This window comes from Sphaeramia orbicularis, chromosome 11, assembly GCF_902148855.1.
Source record: "Sphaeramia orbicularis chromosome 11, fSphaOr1.1, whole genome shotgun sequence".
NCBI classification, from domain to species: domain Eukaryota; kingdom Metazoa; phylum Chordata; class Actinopteri; order Kurtiformes; family Apogonidae; genus Sphaeramia; species Sphaeramia orbicularis.
The window spans coordinates 9,858,487-9,882,510 of NC_043967.1; the positions used below are offsets into that span (position 1 = coordinate 9,858,487).

General features: G+C 38.2%; 1 protein-coding gene across 2 annotated transcripts in view; it reads right to left on the reverse strand.

Annotated features, from left to right (window-relative positions):
- The window catches only part of tinagl1 (tubulointerstitial nephritis antigen-like 1), a 35,305-nt gene extending 15,395 nt beyond the window's left edge, over positions 1-19,910 (reverse strand). Inside the window, exons 1-5 of one of the 2 annotated variants that reach the window (XM_030147617.1) lie at positions 19,727-19,910; positions 14,334-14,644; positions 10,989-11,055; positions 3,163-3,255; positions 2,903-3,017 (exon numbers count right to left, since the gene is read on the reverse strand). In XM_030147617.1, coding sequence (XP_030003477.1) covers positions 2,903-3,017; positions 3,163-3,255; positions 10,989-11,055; positions 14,334-14,637 — 579 coding nt within the window. In that variant the 5' untranslated portion in view covers positions 14,638-14,644; positions 19,727-19,910. Of the gene's footprint in view, positions 1-2,902; positions 3,018-3,162; positions 3,256-10,988; positions 11,056-14,333; positions 14,645-19,726 lie in introns of those variants that run through there. The other variant, XM_030147618.1, reaches the window with a different exon arrangement.
- Between the last annotated feature and the right edge of the window lie 4,114 nt (positions 19,911-24,024).

The window sequence follows — 24,024 nt, forward strand, 5'->3', positions numbered from 1 at the left end:
TCTGTGACGCTGCACAATGGACAGAACCTTTGGTCTTTCACCTCTTCGTGAAGATATTTCTTACATCCAATACGTCATTTGAATGAAGTGAACTCACAGCCAAGGAGGAAAGTATTAAAATCTAAATATGACTGTGAAGATAAATCATTATGATACGCCTCACAGATTCTTCACATGCCAAACATACCCTATTCATTAGTCTCTACGTAAGGTTCAATGAACTCCTAATCTCTCAGTGATGTGTGATAACAGAGTACATGCTTCTGTTCGACTTCCCCCTTTCTCACACAAGGGTTAAGGTTAGAAAGCAGATGGCCACCTGATACATAACTAACTAAGGAATGTGGTGTTGGTCAGACAGAGTGGTGGAAGGTCAAAGTCTACAACTTAGAGACACCCTTACGAACTCGCCTAAAGGCATAATAAAGGTGTAAAAATAGCTGCAGAAACAGTGTGCATGTGCAAAGGGTTCATTCATTCCATTCCTTAAACAGGACTGTGCAGTAAGGCCACTACTGGTTAAAATTTAAAAATATGCTAATGGGGGGGGGGGGTTGATATTTCAAGAATAACATTGCAAATACATGCTTTGAGGTTACTTGAGAAGATGGATGAGTGGGGAAAAAATTCACAAGTTTAGTTTTCAAGAAAAAAACACCCATAAAGTTTTGCACCTAATTTCCATCTGTCTTTTTTTCCATTGGTTTTCAGGCAAAAATAGAGCAACCATAAACCAACCTTCAAACAAGGCTTCACATTATTATTATTATTATTATTATTATTATTATTATTATTATTATTATTATTATTATTATTGCAACACAATATTACCACATTGAACACACAGGCAGTATCTATTTCTTTATTCAATATTGAAAATTAAGGAACAAGGCACCTCCACTTCCAGTGTTAGCACTAAATAGATGAACAGAATATGAATATTTTAAACGTAAAGTCTACTGAAATCATCCTGCACAAAATACTTTTAACCCCAATGCTACGAAGAGAATATTTTTTTTCTTTATATTTCAGTATGGAATAGAGAAAGAAGCGTTTCTTAGATTTCTCGTCATACATTTGCCACTTTAATTTCTTGTAAAAATATGACTTAATTGTGAAAAGTTTTCTTAGAATTTCAGCTCCCTCCATCACTTCTAAACCTCATAAAGGTTTATGTTTTGTTTTGTTTTGTTTGTTTTTGTTAATGATGGGTATAACATGGCGTCGTACTACAGACAGGCAGGAAAGAAAAGAGATTCATGAATGAGGTAGAAGTCTCTGATCTGGTCCCTGGCACAGGTAGGAACACGCTGACTGCGGAAACACGAGAGGGAGTTGTGAGGTGTCGGATGGAAGAAGTTGTGGAATGCTGTGAGAGGAAAAGGGAGATGTGTAGATGGATGGATGATGGGACAGATAGCAGGTGGAGGTGGAGGGTGCAGACTGAGGAGGAGGCTGCTCTTTATTCCCGCCACCATCCCCTCCATCTTCTCTGGTGTCTGCTGTTTTGGTTCCGTCTTATGTAATCTGTCTGGGTACAATGTAAACAAAGACTGAACGGATCAGTGTAGGCTGAGGTTCCAGACAGAGACGCCATCGCATGCCTACAAGCCACCATAATTAAGTGAAAAATGTTTTTGATCAACGCTCCCTTGTTGTAATAGGTTTTAAACCTGCTCTGAAAAGCCACAACAAAACTGTAACAATTGACTTTTTGAGCCCCTACGTTCTCATCTGCCACTAACACTTCCTGCTCTCCTCCTGTCGTCTCCATTCAAGCCCATCCTTCTCCTACATGTATTCATATTCATGTGTTCACCTTGTTATTCAAAACCATAATGACATTCTTGTGGTTCAAATGCGTTCTATACATGAAATCACCTGGTATTACAAAAATGTCATGTATTAAATATTAACAGCAGAATATACTTCAAGTCAGTCATTATGCAGTAAAATGGTCCTGTCAGTATTTTACAATTATATATACGGGGATATAGTGCATGCTTTAATAAATATTACTTGGACATCCTGTTTATTAAATCAGGATTGTTTAAATTTAAAGAGTTAGCTGAATTAAGGACACTGTTGATTGTCTTTCGAGAGAGAAACAGACTCTTGCCTGAAAAATTTGCAGAGATTCTTTGTTTTAGTAACACAGGATGAAAAACATAGAAGGAGCTTTAATTTTAAACAGCAAAGGGTAATGTAACTAATGTAATGTAAGACTAATGTAAAGCAAATGTGTATTTCTGTTGTGGGTGTCAGAATGTGGAATTCTTTGGTAATCAAAGAGAAGAGCTGTACAATTTTTTTTTTTTTTTTTTTTTTCCAGTTTAAGAGGTTGTATAAGGACAGAATAGAGAAACTTTATAAATACATGTAATGAAATAATTTTACTTATGGATTTTTGGATTTGGTTATTTTCATTGACTATCATGCAAACAGTTGACTGTAATAGCTGCAACAGCAACTTATCCGATGTACGCAGATGTTTCAAGAAAGGGGCAGGTATTATAAGTTTTCTTCATCCTGCTGCTTTCTAATCATTTAGATTGGAATGAATAAATGAATGAAACGAAAAATGAAATGAAAAACCAAAAACCCCTAGTCCCCTCCAAATTTTGTTGCACTGTACAATGGTATTTTGCAATGAAAATAAAGCTTATTCTATTCTATTCTATTCTATTCTATTCTATTCTAAAGGTCAGAGTGTTTATAACAGGAGGAAGAGTTGGATTTTCTTATGTTCCCCTGTGAAAAATGTTTGATTTTTGTAAACCAAGGTCAGAACAAAACAACCCTGCATCTGTTTAGGACTCAGTTACTTACCAAACACTGAAGCTTTTTCAGTGTCCCTGTTACCACTATACAATACTGTTGTTTGGTTCCTATTTTATCGTACCTGGATTTCATTCATGTTCATAATAGTCCTGGAGGGTCTCTGAGTGCCCAGGCGGAACCGGATGCCCTCATCCAGAGTCATGCCGTAAAACTGGCTGTAGTTGGCTGCCTTCCACCTGAGAGCACCAAGAAAGAGGAAGAGGAGGGAGAGGCAGGTAAAGCTAGGAACAATGTGGACTAAAGGCTTTAGTGGAGCGTGTTCATGTGTGTGTGTGTGTGTGTGTGTGTGTGTGTGTGTGTGTGTGTGTGTGTGTGTTTTACCCGTAGTTTCCTCTGTTCACAGCACGAATCATGTCAGACTCAATCAGACAGGCATGCTGCTCACACTCCCAGCGCCCTGTAGTCCCACATGTGCTGCAAAACAATGAGACAAGACACTCACTCATTCTGTGCAAGCATATTTTACATTTTTTTAAAACTTTTTTTTATGATATTTTAGAGTCATATTACATCATCGTGTTTTAATGTTGAAACATGGTTGACAATTTAAATAGTACCTCAGACTTAACATTTTATGGGGATCAATTGGTATCTTGAGATATGGTTCAGTACTTATAAAATCACAGTTTAAGTTTCATATGTTTTGCTCAAAATGTTCAGATGTGCCGTTTCATTTGCACCATATATACATAGAATGAAGCTGTATTTGTGCACTGTTGTACGGTATGACTCCCAAACCCCCAGGACTTATAGAATTTCACCCTCAAAGTGGTGGGAGTTTCTATCTGCCCATTAAAAATAACAATAAAAGTTTCTGTTGAAATCCAAAAAACATTTTAACATTGCTGTTTTTCCCCCAGTTTCCACCAAACCTACACAGGATTTATGTCAACACTTATTTAATTTTTAACATTATTTTATTGTAATAATTCATTCTTTCTATTTATTCTATTGAGCAGATTAAGGATGTGAATATCCTGGGGTTCGATAAAGTTCTTCTGTATCTCCTTTCCCTCACAGTGAATGAGGTACCACCTATAGCCAATAAACCACTGTTTCAGACCTAAGCCAGGTTCAGTCTCTGTCAGGAATGGATGTGTTTAATAACAACCAGGAGAACTGTTAAAAGAACTGTTAAATAGAGTATTAAACTATAAATCTATGAAATGGGAAAATCTGCAGCAAGTAGCAGCACACTTGAACTTCAACATGTGAGTTATTCTACTGGAAAAAGCTTTAATTTCCACATTCAAGCTAAAATGAAATGCTAAATTTAAAAAAGACTATCTTGACAAAGGCAAATACACAGAGGCTCAGAGGAATTCCCAAGTAAGAAATTAAATGAAACAAGCATGGCAGTGGCCAAAAGAGACTGGAAAAAGGCAGAACAAGATGGAGATAGGGAGGTTAAAGTGGACACACAGCCTTTTATAGCAGAAGAGTGCAGGTCCATTTATAGTCAGAAGAAAACAGAGGAACAAAAGAAGACGAGAAGATGACGGAGTAGATAAGGGAGCAGGATATTAATGATGACATGCAGATGTTGACTTTGGGAATGCTAAAAATACAGGATTGTAATGTGTGATGAGTCATTGTGAATGAGAGAGTGAGGGAACATAAAACCACAAATAAAAAACTCTAAAAATGGAACTACTGTATGTTTAATGTTATGTTTACAGCATATTACTGTGTTTGTAGCAAGATTATAATGATACAGTAATGATCAAATATACACTCCTGTGTCTTTTATCACATTTTACTTATATGGCATTCATTTGAATTAGTTTTTAAAGTAATTATTTTATGGTTAATTGTATTTTTTAATTAGATCTAACATCATTACTATTCTTTAGTTATTAATCATGTGATATGCTGTTTTAAGAAGGTAAAAATGCTTTTGAGTAGGTGTAATAAAATTCAACAAAACATCATACTATTCATAAAAGACACTATATATATGTGACTGTATTTTCACATATATTTTTCTGAATGTAATACACTAAAAAGTACAGTTATTTATCATTACTTTTATTTTATTCTGTTTGGTAAGCACATAACACATTTTCAACTTTCAAAAACCTTGGTTTGTATGTGTTTATTTTTAGTTGACCGGCTGACAGGCCATAAGCTATTGTCATCATGCGTCAGTGTCCTCTGTCGTCCGTTACAAAAATTTCAATCGTCTTCTTCTCCAAAACTACAATTCCAATTGACTTCAAACTTGGTATACAGCTTCTTTATGATGATGTCAACAAAAGTTAGTGAAATTATTTGGATCCAGATCTGATTCTGGATTTGGTGTGACTTTGAAAAATTTCCCCATTGTAAGCGATAGGAAGTGGATCGATGCAATAACTCAGTAAATATAAATAATATCAACTTGAAATTTCTACAGTCCAGCCCTGATGGGGAGATGACCAAAACATAATGTCCACATGCTCATCAGGATCTACTTCTGGATCCGGGAACTTACAGAAAATTTAACATGGGCTCTTATGGGGAAAACATTTCAATCGTCTTTTTCTCCCAAACTCCAGTTCTGATTGACTTCAAACTTGGCATACAGCTTCTTTATGATGATACCAGCACAGGTATTGCAATTATTTTGATCCAGATCTGATTCTGGATTTGGTGCGACTTTGAAAAATTTTCCCATTATAACAGATAGGAAGTGGATTGATCCAATAAATCAGTAAGTATCAATGATATCAGGTTGGAATTTGAATTTTTTACAGATCTGATTGGAATATGACCAAAACATGGGCTATTTCTGTAATATAATAAATACACATAACTGGGTGATAATAAGTGGCATCTGGATACATTTCCCAAAGCTTTTAATTTGGCCAGTAAGCTACAGGGCCATTGGTCCTATTTTGCTGTATTGAATTATGTGATTCTAAATATTTTTTGTTCTTTTAAAAGCTAGTGTTTTATCTCAGAAAAGACTTCCTGGTTAAATAAAGTTGTTGAGTCAAAATATGTTTTTTGCTTAAACAGCCATGAGGTCAGCTGATGTTTTGGGGATATCATAAAGATTTTGTATTAGGAACAGACAAACAGTGCAGGGTGTTTCCCACACAAACGTCTATAGGCAGCCATAACACAAAGTCTCCAGTACATTATAGAGCAGAGAAGCTGCCCAAGAGGATCATTAAACACACACAAAAGACCAGGAGGCCAGATTCCCCTTTAGTCACAGCAAAGCCCTGGAGTGTGTATCACTTCTCAAACTGTGCTCCTCCCTGCTGCGTCTCTCAGATATGTGTAAATAGCATGTTTTGGCTCTACGCCTACATATGTGAAACACACACACGGTAGTGATTCCTGCCAGTCCTGTGACTGCATCCCACCCAGGGACAGACAGACGCTTCTGAGTTTTTTGGAAAGAGACAATGACCTCTGACCTCTCCCTCCCTTCAGAAGACCACAACAGTGCCACTGGGTCAAAAAGCTCTAATAAATTCACAAAAGAAGAGGCATTATGACAGACTCATGGAGGCAGAGGGACAAAGTGCGACTATTGAAAAGAATAATGAGCGCTGTAAGGACAGTGGAAGGCCATATTTTTACATTCCAGGTCATGCTCGTCTATTAAACACAGATAGTGTCTTCACCTCAGAGGCTACAAATCCTCCACACATACAGAAACTCCCATGAGGTAACATGAGGTGTATTGTCTCATATTCTGTTACCACATCAGGGCAACACAGCCATGTTTATATGTTTAAATGCTGTACAATTTATACTGAAACATAAACAGTTAAGACACAAAGACCCCACCCCATTTAGAAGTTTTTCATTCTATATGTTGTAGATCACAGCTGCATTGGTTTGAATCTATCTTAAACCCCTCTGTGTATATTATCCGCTCTTTTCCCCATTATTTATAAAAACCTTCTAAGATTATTGCCATGAAATGTTGTCGTGATGGTTTCAGATGTGTGTTTTTAGGTTCCTGGAAAGGAAGGGTTCATCACAAACATTCAGAAAATATGGGCAGTAAGGATAACATTCTTTAAAAACATTTATAAAATGTTTGGTGATGACTGTTTTAAAATTGATAACATTGTTCAAACTTATCAAAGTTTACCTCAGCATTCTTAAAATGTTCCGATTTGTACATTCTTTTCTCCCATTGTTTTGCTCTCAGTGTACTTTTTCAAGGTAAACGATAGGATAACTTTCTTTAAAACTATTCTAAACATGTTTGCTTATAGACATTGTTGAAACATCATGACCTTACATTCTTAAAATATTTTTAACATAGACTACATAAAAATAGGGCATTTAGGCCATGGACATTGTGGGTTTTTTTTTTTTTTTTTTTTTTTTTTTTTGGGGGGGGGGGGGGGGTTGTAACATGGGCCCATAATAGAATAAGAAGTGATGCTGTATGTGGGACATAGAGGTGCAGCTCACCAAGTTAATGCCAACTTAAATGAAACCACACTGATGATTCAGGTACTTAATAAATGTTACTACACAAACTGAGTTTGATGACTTTGCATAATGTTTAAACATGAATTAATGCTAGCTGTTACATTTACAGTCCAAGTATTGCACTTCTGCTCTGATAAACTCATAAAACTCATAAAACCTAAGACTTATAAAACCTAAATACAGTCAAGCAACCTGCCAGGAAACGTAACATTTTTTTCCAAAAACAGGAGTTTTGAACATTCAACTCAACAGCAAGCAACTTATCATTTGATCAGTCGATCAAAAAATCAATTAGTCCCACACAGTAGATGCAGACAGCACTCACCTGGAACTCAAAGCTGCTGTAATGTAATTTAAAGGTGAGTTACAGAAAAGCATTCTGTACATTTGGTATGAATAGGAAACTATTTATCTAAAAATGTTTTTTTCTGCTGTAAAGATTGGAATTTTAACTCGGGGGTATTGACTCACTCATGGAGCCTCAAGTGAACATTTAAAGAACCGCAGTTTTTTACACTAGCATCATTCTCCAGTCCCAAAGGTTGCTGCTTTGCTTCAAAGTGCTTCATTTTCTTTGCTTCATTTCCTCATTTGCTTTTTTCTTTGAGTTTTCCACTTGAGTCGATAGTGTGAGTACTTGGAAAGGCTGGGAAGTGTAGCGTGTGGGATGATATGCAGCAAACGGCCTGGTTCGGATCCATATCCAGGCTGCTGCAGTATGTTCTATGCGCTACTCTTCTTCTTTCTCTCTGTGTCAGATTGCTGCTGGATTCAGGAGCTGCCACTTTGTAGATTATTTTCAGCTGATATGAGTTATCAGGATGCTACACCTTAATGCGGAAAAGGCCTCAGTTGGAGATCCCATTAACACAACAATAGACTTGCACTTATCCAAAAACACCTTCACAATCTGCAAGGCTGTAATACTTCTTAGATGACTCACATTATCCTGTATTTCACTGTTAAAACCACAAGCTAAAACCCCACTGTAACAACAAATAAAGTTTAAGTGGTGACGGAAATCAGTCATATTTTGGCTGTTTGGCTAACGCTGACAAGCTGCGATGTCGACTAACGGATCTAGTGGTCAGTCGAAATGCGTGGGAAGGTCAGATAAAAGTGTGCGGGGGCTTGAGCGATGCTAATGAGAGACTTTGAAGGGGAAAGAGACAGAACTGTCTGTCGTCTTAAAGCGGAAACCCTGCTCTCCACCCCCGCCTTGGCCAGATTGTAGAGGCTCAGGAGGATGCACATTTGGGAAATTAATAAGTGAAGAGAGTGGGAGTGAAGCAGGGAGTGTGTGTGCATCCCTGTGTGCCAAAGTTGCGGTGCAGTTTTTCAACCATTCATGTGTATTTCTTTAACAAGAAAGTGTGAGAGCGTATGTACATAAGACTCCTTTGTTTGACAGTGGAAAGGGGAGTTAACACGTAAGTGCTTTATTCTGGTGACCGGGAACACTGGAGGTTTTTTTCACCTCATGGCTTGCTATTGCTGGACCTCCACAACTCTGTCCTCATGTACTTAAGCAACGTGAAGTAACCGCTGTCCTGTCACTCATCAAAATAGGACTCATTTGCATTTTCACCTCTCTATCAGACTCTTCAGGTCAAATGTCCTCAATCTCCTTGACAAGAGTCTTGCTTCAAGTGCTGACACAGTCCAGCTACTGGAGTCAAACAGCTGCAGGGCTTAAATGTGGAGATCCATGGGGTCAGCTTTGTTTAGTTAAGACGTGCCCTGACAAACAAACACAGTGTGCTCTTGTTTTTTTAAAATCAATGTAATACAGATGCACGAATGGATGTTAAATCAACATGTACAGGTCTGCAGGTGCAGACACACACAGACACCTACGTTGAGAACCAGCAAATGACAGAAATGTGAGAAACCAGTGTCGAGGACATGTGAGGAATGTTATTCTTCCTGCCTCACTTGACCTCCTCCATCTCCTCACTTTAGTCCCAGACTAAAACTGTTACTTGAATAATGACAGCAGCTTGCTCTTCTAGAAGTCCACACAGATAAAAGTCACCATGCGCAAGATAATATGTAAAATTCTGTTTTCTCACATTAGGGTCATTTAGTAAAGAGCTGTTTGTTTCCACTGTTCAGTACCTCTACGCTGAAAAAACATAAGGTCTTGTTATCACACAGATGTAATCACGTCCTGAGTCAAAACAGCATGAGCTCTAAGTTTCAATACCAAGGTTCAACTTTGTTGTTTGGATGAGAAGGTTTTAATGAGCACTGACTGCATTCCCATACACAACATAGTCTTTTTGACCTGATTCCATAAAAACAAAAATCCTAATAAGCTGTTTCCATACAGCTCAGCCTCCCTCTTTTATTCCCTCAAACACCTTGTTGAAAGTGTCAGATTTTTTTTCACATATCTAAAAACCTGATAATATCCTTTGTTATAATATTTGTAAATGGGTGTATTTCTCTTATTCTGTGCAGGGTACATCTCTACTAGAGAGGATCTTTGTCTCTACTCAGGATGACTGTAAACAGGGTCCTGTGTGTTGCAACCTGTGGTAAAAGCCACAAATGAGACACATATTCCAATTACGCTGTATACATGTAAAAAGAATATTCAGAAAACTGAAGTAATAATGTTGATATATCCATCGAGTTTTAATAAGAAGAGGCTTCATTGGGAAAAGGTGATCGGGGGGGGCACTGATCTGCCTTGGCAGAGGTCTGCGCTCTCCGAGTGCTTTTCTAGCGGTTATATTGTTTTTATTTTACTGTACAGCACTTTGGAAACCTTTTTGTTTATTTAAATTTGTGCTTTACAAATAAAAATGGATTGGATTAAATTAAAGTAGAAAAGCACTCAAAGAGCACAGACCTCTGCCAAGGCAGATCAGTGTGCCCCCCCCCCCGATCACCACCAAAATTTAATCATTTGTTCCTTGTGCCAGTATCAACATTTCCTGAAATTTTCATCTAAATCCATCCATAACTTTTTGAGTTATCTTGCTCACAGACAGACAGACAGACAAACAGACAGACAAACTAACGCTGGCAAAAACATAACCTCCTTGGCGGAGGTAATAAATATCAAAAAATGACTTCAAGATTGAAAAAACAAAACCTCCAATCCTTTTAAACAGTTAAAATCTTACTTTCATTGGTATGGTTTAGTCATATTAATAAATAAAAATGCTGAAATGCTTCTGATTTTTATGGGTCTAATGTTAAAATGCCATGACAGTAAAAGTATTTAACTGTTGGTAAATGGAGTGCTCTGGAGATGCAGGTCCACATCCACTGAGCACTTCACATACATACATACAAGTGTTCTATCCTGAGTATTTTTGAGTTTGAGTTTTTTTATTTGTTACACACACAGGACATATAACTCAGTTTTGCCAGATGTGCCTGAAGAACTGTGTCACAAAATAACAACTCCACTGTGTTTACTGTTAACAATATGTGATTGTGCATTGTTTGGGTGGTTCTGAGGCCAAGAAGGGAGGAAATGCACCAGGGCCAAGAGATTATGTATGTGTTTGTATCTTTCTTCAAACCCAAAGAACCTAATATTTAAGTATGAAGAACAAGTCAACACAGTACATCTACTGACAGCTGTGGAAGTGTGGGGGGGGGGTAGTTTCCCAAAGTTTAAGCCACTCATAGGAAAAAGATTTATAGGGTTAAAGGAGAATTGAAAGAAGAAAGATAGGTTTACATACCATAAATTGCAGTTCTCCTTATATGTTTGTCCTGTAAAGAACCTGTTTCCATTTCTTTCACAGGTGCCTGAGAGGAGACAAAAAGAGGCAACTTAATATATTTGATGTGGGAAGTGTTAACAGCAGCTCTGCGTGTGTGTGTGCGTGCGCGCGCAAAGTGTGGGTCTGTGTGTAAGTGTGCACCCAAAATATGCGAGGCCTAAGAAGCTCTGAGCTCCACTAATCCAGTGTAGGAATGTGGCCTTAGCTTCTTTCCTGCCTTCCCAGGCTTCTCGTCATGCTTTAACCAGCTTACACTTCACTTCAGCACCTCTAGTGAACACTGAAGGCCACAAACACAGCCCACCCATTAAATCAATAATTACACCCCAAAGAATGCTCTACCTGATTAACCTGATGTATTGTCACAGACCATGAAAAAGGATGAGAGAATGATTCAGCCTTTGAATGATTTCTGAATGAATTTGACCGATTACAGATAAATCCTGCTTGTATACACACTGTTAATGACTTGCTGGCAGTGATTTTTATCTGTAATCTGATTTATAACCGAAGGTGCTGTCAGTGTAAATGTGTTAAGGAATTTTGGGCATGATGTTGGAGTGTGAATTTACAGTGTGAATACCTTTGGCCCCTGGTGTGAGGCCAAGCACAGTGAGATTTATGACTGAGGGTCCCTCTTTACAGCTGTCTGAACCAGTCCACCACCGCTCACTGCAGAGCAGGACTACGGCATATGTGACCAGCTTTATGTGTATTTATGACACTTTTAACATGTTTTCACAAATAGAATATTGCTGTACAATTTCTGTGTACTTCATCCATGCTTTCACATTACAGATTGTATTCACGCAGCATAATGCTCAGATGTGGGAAGCTCAAATATCACAGGTAAAAGTATGTAGATGTACTCCTCCATGTAGAGAATGGGAGGGACCTCGGACCATATTTCAAGATAAAGCAATATATTATCACACATCCATTGTAGCCTGGTAGTAAAACCACAACCTGGTAGTGCCATTATACTTGATGGAACACATATTTCTGTATTCATGTTACATTCAACACAATAGTGTGTTCCAACCACTTAATCTGATGAAAAAACTGAAAAATTGTTATATTATCCACTTTTCCATATCATGTATCATGTAAGTGGTTGAATGCTTGTCTCGTGATTTCAGATAAGTTGTTTTGTTTATACATGGTCTGATATCCTCCATATCTTTAATATCCAGTTAAGTGACCATGATGTTTGACATTTGTGGGACGCAGCAGCAGTATGACGTTAACCTTTAGGTAACAGCGTTTGAGTTTCATAACCTGAACATGACGTCAGAGGGAAATGGCCATCCCTGTGAAAATGGTCTATTGGCTGGAAAATGTCTTCAAAGTCATCGTGTAAAGGTCAACACCCAGAAACATTAAAAAATACATCAGAAAAAAGAGGATAATCAGAAAACACAGGCAGAGGACCAGTAAATACACCAGTAGACACAGGCAGAGGGAGGCTTATCAGGCTGTCTGATTTACCTTTAAGAACACATTTGATTTGTAACTACATTTTTTTCTGGATTAATAAGTAAAAAGCCACTGTTTTCAGTGATGCAGCAAGTAAAACATTTATTTTATTTTTGAATCAAAGTGAAACCTTGCAGATAAAATTGGATCCAAATATTAATTACATTAAAGTGTTCATGCACAAAAAGTGTTTTCCACAACTTTGTACTCCTACACTGATGTAACTGATTTGTCATATATTGGTCACATTTTTCATATAAAAACATATAATATACTCATGTGAGATGACGCTGTACAACTCATATTAGCAAATTACAACATTAAAATGCTCTAACAAACTGCATGTTAATGATAAAAATAAAGTAATGAAATAATAATATGCTTTGAATATGCTTTTTCTTTTGATATTTTGAAGTACATTTGGCTAATAATACTTCTGTACATTTACATAAGTGGCACTGTCTTCAGGACTTTTCACTTTACTGAACTGTACCTTACTTTTATGTAAAGGGGTGTTTCTTCCTAGATGACGTAATAAGCAGCTGAATTATGAGTTAAATACTGAGCTATGGACTTTGCAACAATGTGAGACTGGAGCACAGTCACAAGAAAAAGAACCCATTGTAAAAGTCTGTCACCTCCCTCCTTTTGAAGTGCCACAGCTTTCCTCGAGGCTGTGGTCAAATATGTGCACATGGATAGGTGTCATGAGCCCTTTAGTCTGTGATCCAAGGAACACATACCTGCCAGGACCTCTCTCTGCCGCCCGTTGCACCCGTTGTCTCTCCTTTCCTCTACATAGTCCACATTCTTTCTGCTGACCTCCATTCATCCCTCCATAGTCCACCCCTCCTCCCTCTGTCTGGGCTCATAAGAAGCTCACTGTTCCCTGCTCTATTCTCAGGTAGGTCTCCGCTGCTGCCGGCACATTTTACACCTCTGCAAACAGAGTAGTGTCGGTCCCACTGCCAGGGACAATCAGCTGAACTGTTAGCAAGCTGAAAATGGTGCTTCCTTTTTGTTAAAGCAGCGGTGTAACTACGTAGCTACGGATCACCTAACTAGAGAGAGAGCACAAAGCTATTTCTACTACTTTAATTTATTCCACTACTTTTTGTAAATGTTGTACTTTTTTTACCAGTTATTTATGTTCCTAATAAATTAACTAATAACTTATGAAGTATTGTTGTAAATTAGTCTGCCCAACAGTAGAGTTGCACTAGGGTTGGAGAATCACAGTGTAACTCATGATATGATGCTATACATTATACATTATATTACAATATGTGACCCTCTATAACAACTAAAGCAGAATCATTTTGCAATACTTGATATACATCTGTAACTAAAGAGGAGAAATTGCCTCTAAAAAGGCAAAAAGCTGGAAATATGTATCTATTCACTGCATTGTGGTGTCATTTTCACAGAATTCGACAGCAGAGGTGAAACTAAGATTAAAGTGCAAATAATGTTTTAGTTTTGTGCCTTGTGAATTTACACATTAAACCTATGTCATCACACTTTGTTACCCAAAGAATGTACAACATAAGTTCTTTGACTACTTTTTTTTTTTTTACAGTGGCAAAGTTTGATAGATATTATTATGTATAAAACTGTTGTAAGTTGGAGTTTATTTCTCTGTGTTAATCTTAATAGTTACCCCTTTAAATTAACAAGAAGCAATAATAGAAGCAAGAATAGCAGATGTGTCCTGTAACTATGTCTTATTTTTTAGGCCTGACGCTGTTTTGCACTGGCTTTATGAGCTCAGCACAGTTTACTGCAAAAGTCTGTAATGTTTTCAAAAAGGCAGTCACACATACTTACCAATAAAAGGTGGCTGCACTCCTAGACAATGGCCCCAGAAGTCTGGGCAGCAGTCGGAGACGGTGCGATTGCAGAACAGGTCACAGTAGCAGATGGTGTCCAGGTACGGCACTGTGCACAGGTCATCTCTGCCAGGACAACAGCCTCCTCTCCTCTGACAGTAGGAACCAAACGGGTCCCTGATGCCACCCACATGAAGAGGGCTTGCGAGCTCCCTCTTGGTCCTTCTGGACAGGATTCTGTCTGCAGTTCCCTCTCCCACCACCAGGAGAAGCCCCACCACAGACAACAGGATGAGCTTCATGATAAACCTGTCAGAGAGTGGACACAGGATAAAAAATATACAGTAAAATTTAGACTACAAAAGGCAATCCGATAAATGATGAAAATCTGCTTTTTCCAGTGTAAAACACTTGACAGACAGAGGTGCAGAGGTTACAGTGAACAGCGTACCCCAGGTTGAGACTGATGCCAACAGAATATCCACCTCTTGCTGTGTATTTTATATACACATACGTACGTACACATGCAAATACAAAAGACAAGTGTGAATGTAGCCAGCAGCAAATGGTCCAAATAGACACCCACATGATCCACAGAGATCATCTGCTTTCCTTCCAGCCAGCCAAGGCAAACAACAGCGAATATCAAAACACACTCAGCAAGAACAGAATGGAAAAGAACTCAATGATAGAAACACAGGTTTATTTACTGTAAATGTTCAATGATGTTTGTTGACGTCTCTTAAGGTGTTTGGGTGAAACATTAAGTCCTATTGCTCCACGTTTTTTAAACTAACTTCCTGCCCATGTGCATACTTCATGTACTGGTATTTTGTTTCCCTTGCACAGTTATTATTTCACACTGCTGGGTGTATTGCCATTCCATCTAGATCTGTCTACACTCAAAGAGTCTTGTTATGAAATATATCAATGTATCTGAAGAGGAGCTACCAGCACTGTTACAACAAGGGAATGGACATTATTACATGAGATTAGGCCGTTGTCATGGTATCATAATGCAAGATAGCATTCTGTTGTCAAAGCTAATCTATCACGGTGGAGGAAATTGTCTGGGTAAACAGACCAGCCAACATCCGGCATTAATGAACCACAGAGACAGTGGAATTTATCTCTGTTCATAGACTATATAGTTGATAAAGCCGCTGTTACACACCCATTGTGTGGTCTGTTGTTTTGAAACACATAAACTCACTAAGCTACTGCTATTGCTAACTACATCACTGCCATGTTAAACAGAAATACGTATTTTAACATTTTCACTAATGTTAACAATAATTAATTAATGCTATTGTCAACATAATGTATGAACACACTTATTATCCATTAGTTAATTATCATGCTAAATGACACATTGGCTGTTTCTCAATATCAAGAATGCAGAGTACAGCCTTCTGAACTCGGCGAGTACGGTCTTGGTAAGAATGGTCCAAGAAAACAGACTTCCTAAGAATGCAAGTCAATCTGTTATTGGAATGGATGCGTATCTGTGAACTTTCCCCCGTCTCCGCTGTATTTCCACCATCGGCTCCCTAACGTATTTCCCTCAAATCACCACAATGTCACTCGATTTGATTTCAATACATTTGTACATGTAGAATTTACATGTCATTTATGCATTTTGTACATTTCTCAAAACTGTAAAACATTTTGTTAGTTCAGTCGGGCACAGCCGCCTGGCTTCGGGCCAAGCCGGCGGGCTCACGGGCGGGCTGGCACCAACTGCATCTTGGGAATTATTATCCCGGCCAGGTTTACAAGAGTCACCAACCAGTGCATTCTTGGTTTAAGCTAGCTGACAAGAACAAAATCCGGGTATTCCATGCCTTCTTGGTCCATGCAAACTTGCAATTGGAACAGTACTTGGGCCGCGACTGATGACGTTTTACATGAATGGAAGAACAGACAAGAACGCATATTAAGAAACGGCCTATATAATCAAATTAATATGATACAAATGAATGCTAACATCAGCTACTGTAGCTAAGTTAAGTTCAGAGGTATTGTAATAAAGTACTGGTAAACTTCATGACAATATACCTTGAAAGTTATGTTGGCGTAATTTAATATGACTACAGTAGAGCTGCCTGTAAGAGTAAAAGAAAATGTTTTATTGAATAAACTGGAGCAGGATGTCTTACTCAGAAGCCAAGTTAAGCTAACCATCAACACCCACACAGCAGAAACAGATGTCATTCACAAAAAAAACTTGTGACACTAATATTTCAGGAACAAAATCTGAATAGTACGAGAATAAAGTAAAAAATGAATATCTTTCTTCCTTCTGTGCAAAAGTATTTCAGTATTTGCGAGCCCTTTACTAAACCAACCTCGTTTTATCGCATGTGATCTTAACAATTTATACTCATACAATCAGAGCTTCTTTCTTGAAATATTATTATATTATTGCCATAAACGTTTCTCTTTTTTCTGGAACAATGACATGAACATGGAACTTAACCACAGACACCAAGACATTTGTTTGTTCCACACTGTAGCTGAACATGTTTATTTGTGTAGTGAAGTTGGACATTGTAACATGGAGCCTCCAGTGGCCAGTTGAGGAACTGCAGCTCATGACACTAAGTAGCTTCACTTTTCAGCCCAACAGGGTGTCAGTGGGAAAACCAACAAAAATATTAAAAATATAATGTGAACTCTTTTTCTGCGTGTATGTGTACACTAACACCTGTAGTGCCCAGTTTCTGTGTGTCTATGCACAATCAACCCCACCTATTTAGGCTTAACAAAGGTCAAACATGTTGGAATGAAGACGTGAATGGACAGCCTGAGCAGGAACTGGACAAAGACAAGGGGGGTTGGTCGCTGCTTACATAAATAGTATCATTAATTATCCAATCAGATCTCAGAACATAATAGGCACCCTGCACATAAAGCAGCGCTCCGGAAAGGATCTTTGCTGTGCTGTTTTCAGCATGACTGCGCCTTTAGATGAACTGCACACACACCCCAAACTCTCTCTCTCTCTCACACACACACACACACACACACACACACAATCAAGCATATGGCAGCATGGATGGGCAAGTCTCCTCCTTTACACAAGTGTATTGTTGTATCAGACTGAGCAGCAGTGCAATAAAAAGTACCCACCAGTCTGTTAAATGAGCTGCTGAGGCCTTAGGGTCAAACGGTCATAAAAACAAAAAAACAACACAAATGCTGATCCAAATGCTGGCTACTAATGGGTTATTACATCATCAGTGGCATCCTTAGAGAGCAGCTAGAGTTCACACAACTTATTTCCCTGCAGATTTCAGTATGGATTATATGGGCTGCTTTTGTCATTCAAGAAATCCAGCAAGATGTTATTTTCAATTATATCAACAACACAACAAGAAACTAGCAGTGTAGTCACCACTGAGCTTCCAAACTGTGATACTCTTGATGTAGCTATCATCTCATTTTATTGTAGTTTTACTCTTGAATCTGGGGTTTTTAGTGTCACAGAAGGTGCCATATGGCTCATCAGTGCTTCAGACAGCTGTAGCCGAGACACTGATCCCACACTGCAGCCACAGGACACATGAACCTTTAGCACGGGCTGCACACACACACACACACACACACACACACACACACACACACACACACACGCATGCACACACGCACACGCACACACACACACACACACACACTCTAGCATGCATTCACACTCTCACATACACTGTACAGTTTACACACAGCAGCACAACTCTAGCTGGTTCTTCATCACAGCTTCAGGAACACATTTACCACCTAATCTGCAAAGTTCTCACAGCCAACAGGTATTTTCTGCAGAGGATGCACAGCCTAGTCTAATGACAGTCCTACACTTTACTCATTGCAACAGGTTAAGCTTTGACTGTGTTACTGGTGTTTGCCAAAAGGTTGTTTCAAACAAAGGGAAGCTACTCACTCCATCAGTTACGATTTGAAGATGAAGTTTGAAGTTTATTTATTTAAAAGGGGCAGTGCATATTAAAACACACTGTGTGTCCATACACAAGATTATAGCCCAAAGCTAATTTCCATCTCAAAGAACTTTTTGCAGCTGTAACATATTAATCACTGCAGTAATCATCCAATGAAAGGATCCATATCCAGGCGGAGACTACTATTTTTGACCCATATTGCATATGTTAAAGTGATGCGGTCCATTTCAGTCAGCATCAGTTATACAAAACAATCTGTGCAAGAGAACACAACTAACAAACATTTATATGTTTCAGTTTGTGAGGCTGAAGTTGTGTTTTTGTTGATTACCTCATTGAATCTTTTTCAGATAATATTTAGATCAATCCTTAGTGTCTCTTAATATCATGATGTGGTGTAGTTGACAGTGTTTTAGACTGAACTGCTGCCTTTTTTTTAATGTCTTGTTTTATTTTTTGCTATTTCTAATAGTATTGCAGTCCTTCTTACAGTGCTATTCTTTTGGTTGGTCTCAGTAAGATGTGCTAATTGGTTGATTTGTGAGATATAATTTTTTTTTTGCAACAGCCATGTATAATTGGTATGACTGAAACTATAAACTCAGGAATGTGGTAATTAGATGAGTGATTTTAACTGAAGTAACTGCATCTTACAATCTAACTTCACCATCAGTAGGCCAGATCTCAGGTTCTATTAATGTCTTAGGTACTTTTATAAATATGTGCTTTTATATACACAGACACTGACCCTGCTCCTGTACTTTCGCTTTTCAAATGGCTGAACTTCACTGCACCTCCCACCAGATAAATCAGACATCCTGTAGAAACTCTTCCAGATTCATTCCCCTCTGTGTCGTACAGTTCTTGGCTGTTGAGCATTATTTTTAACAGTGGAGGAACAAGCATTATGCCCCTCAGGTGTCTAATAACATCTGCACCTCAACAGGTAAATGAGTGAGTGAGGGGATTATTATTATTATTACTGCTGCTGCTGCTGTGTTTATCAGTCTCACTGTGAATTATACAAGAGAAGCTGCTGCTCACTCTGAACCCAGTAACCTTCATAAAAACCTCTCTCACCAGCCTTTCACTGATAAACCTGAAACTTTTAAATAGTTTGTCAGTGATTGCGTCCTACAATCCTACACCCACTAAGCAAATATCAGACTTAAGGCTGAATGTGGCAAAGTTAAAGTACAGAAAGCATAAGGAGACACTACAAATCCATTTATATACAAAATAAAATACAAAATTGCTGCTCATTCTTACTCTCTTCTGATGTTACCTTAAATATATTTCTCAGCATTGTCCTGAGAAATATATTTAAGGTAACATGAGAGTGGTGAATGCAACAGTGTGACCATCAGCACACTGCACCTGCCCTGAAACTGGCACAGAGGCAGCTTTTTTTGTGTGAAGTAAAAACCACCAGTCTTACCTTGAATAAAGAGGAAGACAAATCCAACTTTTGTAATCCGACAGAAAGACTGCAGAACTCAATGCCTTGTTGCTCAGGAAGTCATTCAACGATGAGAGATGGTTGGAAAGAAAAAGTCAGTCTCCCTTGTGTGTGTGTCCTTCACTCTGCTCTGTCACACACTCTGTCTTCTCTATATACAGGCCGGTGTGACTAACCACTCCCCCCGACTCCCCCTCCACTCCCTGGCCCTGTCCCCTGCCTCACTGCCTCCTCCTGCTCAAATCCCTGCTCTTTCTTTCTCTCACAACACACACATTTCTTTGCTCACACATTTCTTTCCACTGTTTCTCTCTGTTACACTGGTTTCCTCTTGGTTATCTGTAACCCACCCCACCCCACCCCCGTGTGATCTCACTGCTGCAGGGTCAGAATCCACTGGTTCCTGGACTCCTGCTGGTATCTACTGACCCCTGCCCACCATCTAGTGGTCACACATTGCATAACTTCACTTCTTGTGGGACAGCATGTGGAGTGCCTCCCAGCCTTGTGGAAGCTCCAGGAGCAGCCTCTGGAGGTGAGGGTTTGGCAGGCAGGCCAAATACTTGAAATAATACGGATGTTTTTCTCCATATCAGTGCTCTTTAATTTGTTTACAGAGCATCTGCCTGTTATTTCAACCTCTCATTTCTGGGCTTTTAAATTGAGTTAGATTTATTGTCTGAGTTAACACAAGTACCTCTTCCACTTATTAGTATTTCATTACTTTTAGAAATGTCCACCCTTATTGGTCCAAAGTTTTGGTAAGGTTCCTTTTGAAAAATAATCAGTAACAGATTGCTAGTTATTCTGATCAAAAGTAAAGTAACTTTTAATTGCTTAATTGAAGTAATGCAACTTCTAGTTTTTCTAACAATTGGGCAATAACTGAGCAATAAAGCTGATGAGTCCTAAAAACGTGTCAACTAGATTTAAAGCTTAGAAAATCAGGCAAGATTGCAAATTTCTCAGTTGATACTGATACTACTATTTAAAATGACATTTTGGCCAAAAGCTAATGCTCATACACGTGTTACTTTATGACTATTTATTTTGGTATGCTGTTATTTATGCCTCAGTACCAATTAAATCTCCATTATACATATAAATACAGTTAATGTCTGTCAGCGCTTCATCACTTACTTATTATCTCTGATTAAACACAGTTTAAAACACGTATGAAAAAGAAGTTGATAAAGCATGACCATTGGTGAAAAGACATCTTATATGCTGATAGGATACTGGCCAATATCAGAATATTTCAAATACTGGCTGATACTGTTATCTGGTTGATTGAATGGCACATTCCTCCTAAACCTTATGATAGCACTCTATTAGTGTCAAATATAGGTTTTAAGGTTCTTGTAGATACATATATGTTACGTATAAGCAGTGGTGTAATGGTCCCTGGAGAAGTGGGTATACTCTTAATTTTTGTCCTTTCTTTTTTTTAAAGTAGTCCAGAAAAATGATGTTTTAGAAACAGTGACATGTAAGACTACTCTGTTTAGTTTACCCAAAAATCCGTCAGTAGTATTTGCTCACCATTATATAAAATGATAATGACTTGATCAGGAGCAGTTTGTAGGTATTACTGCTCACACAAGCAGCTGCATGAATGGAAATGTATTCAACATGAGGCAAACATGGGATAGCGTTAGCCTTTCATAATGTTAGCCTGTCATAATGTTAGCCTCTCATAATGCTAGCCTTTCATAACGTTAACCTACTCGTAAAGCCGAACTATTGGCAGCAACAGCTCTCCTCTAAATGTGCAGTCATATGGTCAGTAGTTTAAAACAGAGACTCATTCTGAAACCACCTTAAAACTTACCTCAGAATTACGTAATCCATGAAAGTGGGTTCTCTCAATATGTGTCACTCATTTAAAAGACATTTATTCTGCCTTCCTTGTTTGCATTTCCAATAATCGCAGATCTTTCAATGCGACATGCAGTGACCTGTCAATCAACTGGGGTGGCACTGGCACCTGAGGTGTCCAGTCAGGTTCCAGAGGTGGCCAGTGCTAAGCACTGGCTCTGGCGCTAAGTTAGCAATATTTTCCTCAGTATGCCCCACCTGACTCTGCCCCTGATTGGCTCATCAGTCCTCATGTCTAAAGTTAATCAATCTAATCAGTGAAGGCACCAAATACTAGCCAATTAGAGGCAGAGGAGGGCGGGTCATGGCTTCACCATCCTAAGGGAAAATGTGGGCAATTTGTCTCAGATTCTACTGACTAGTGTGCATCAGGGGGATTTAGAAGTGGGTATACCTAATGTACATTTTAAGTGTACATTTTAAGAAACTATATTCATGTTGGACAGATGTAACTTGTCTGTTGTCACTGACATTCTGATACTAACTGTAGTTTAACTACAGAACTGCAACAGATTACACTGACATTTATTTGGAATTCATTTATACTCCAACTCTGAGGTCCTTCCACTGGCTGCCTGTCCGTCAGAGGATAGATTTTAAAGTTCTGCTGCTGGTCTATAAAGCTCGGAATGGTTTAGGACCAAAATACATCTGTGACCTCCTGACCCAGTATGAACCCACCAGACCCCTCAGGTCATCTGGATCTGGTCTGTTGTCAGTTCCCAGAGTCAGAACCAGACATGGAGAAGGTGTGTTCAGCTTCTATGCTTCACATGTCTGGAACAAACTCCCAGAAAGCCTCAGATCAGCTGAAACACTCACTTCATTTAAATCCAGGTTAAAGACCCACCAGTTCTCAGCTGCATTTGAATAGAGTTCTTATTCAGAAGTTCAGATCTGCACTGTTTCTTTTAAGCTTAAAGTTTTTATCTGTCTTATCTATTTATCTGTTTTGTTTTTTCCATGCCTATACTTTGTATTACTTCCCCTGCACCCTGCTGTAATGCTTTTAATGTTTTATGTAAAGCACTTTGAATTGTCTTGTACATGAAATATGCTATAGAAATAAAGCTGCCTTGCCTTACTGTATAATGTACAGTACATAAATATCTAAGTAGTAGCTCCATAATATTGTGAATCAGTTTGCCTGATTTGTTTGTTTATTTGATCTTTTAATGTATTTATGATTTTGGAGTGGTGAACAGGTATTTCTTAGGAGGCTGACATGGTGGTCCTGAGAAGTCACAGCTGTGCCTTAGACACCCCCCACCCCCACCTGCACACCCCCCTTAGTGTCAATCAATAAGCCAAAGGCTGAATCAATACAATGTGACACAGCAGGGTGTCAGACTGGGCAGGGCCCCCCAAAAAACCTGCCAGGACAAAAAAGAACATAATATGAAGCTCTACATTTATTTTCTTACTGTTACTGCACACATAAACAAAAACGGCAGAACATAAAAGCAGCACTTAAAGTAGGTAGAACGTCATATGGAAAGATCCGGGTCTGCTACACTCTAGCAGAAGAACTTGCACAATCTCAGAGCAGCAATGATTCAAATTCTTACATAAGAAATACATATAAAAAGAAGTAAGGCAAAAATATTCTAATAGAAGTTAAGATAAAAAAAGATATGCAATTACAAACTTTACAAGCATTTTGGAATTTAATGAAATACAAGATCAGCAGCATGGATGACCATAGGGTCGCAATAGAACATTAAAGGGGAAAGTTTAAGTTTAATAAAAGATGTAACACTAAATGGTGGTTACCCATTTTTCATCCATTAAAGAAATGAGATCTTCAAATTGAATCAGTGGGTTCATAATCAAAGTTTCCACTTATTCGAAGGAAAAGACAGTTTTGTGTTTTCACAGTTTGAGACATAGATGCTTCCAATACTAAGAAAAGAAATAAAGATGAAACAGTTGCCGTAAATATATTCAAATCATATAGAATAATATGGAAATGAAAGCATGCAAATATTTTTATTTTATCCATCCATCTATTTAACAAACTGCTTAATCCTCGTGAGAGTCACAGGATACTTATTTAACTAATTTTTAATTACTATCTAATTTTTCATGTTTTACATAATGTTTTCATTGCACTACAGTTGACTGACCTAGTTTAATGACATTATGTTTTGTGTGGATTAAATTACCAAAACTCTGGGGGCTTGGGGACTTAATTTTTGTGAAATATTTTGTAAATCACACTAAATCCAATAGTTTTTGAGGGTATATGTGATTCACTTTTTAACATATTCATTGGTTTAGAATTTACTCAATTATATTGTAGACTTTAGTCACATATTTCATGGATTATAAAATACACAAATGTGACACAAAACATTTCTTACATAATACTTTATGATAACTTGTTGGTTTCCATGTTA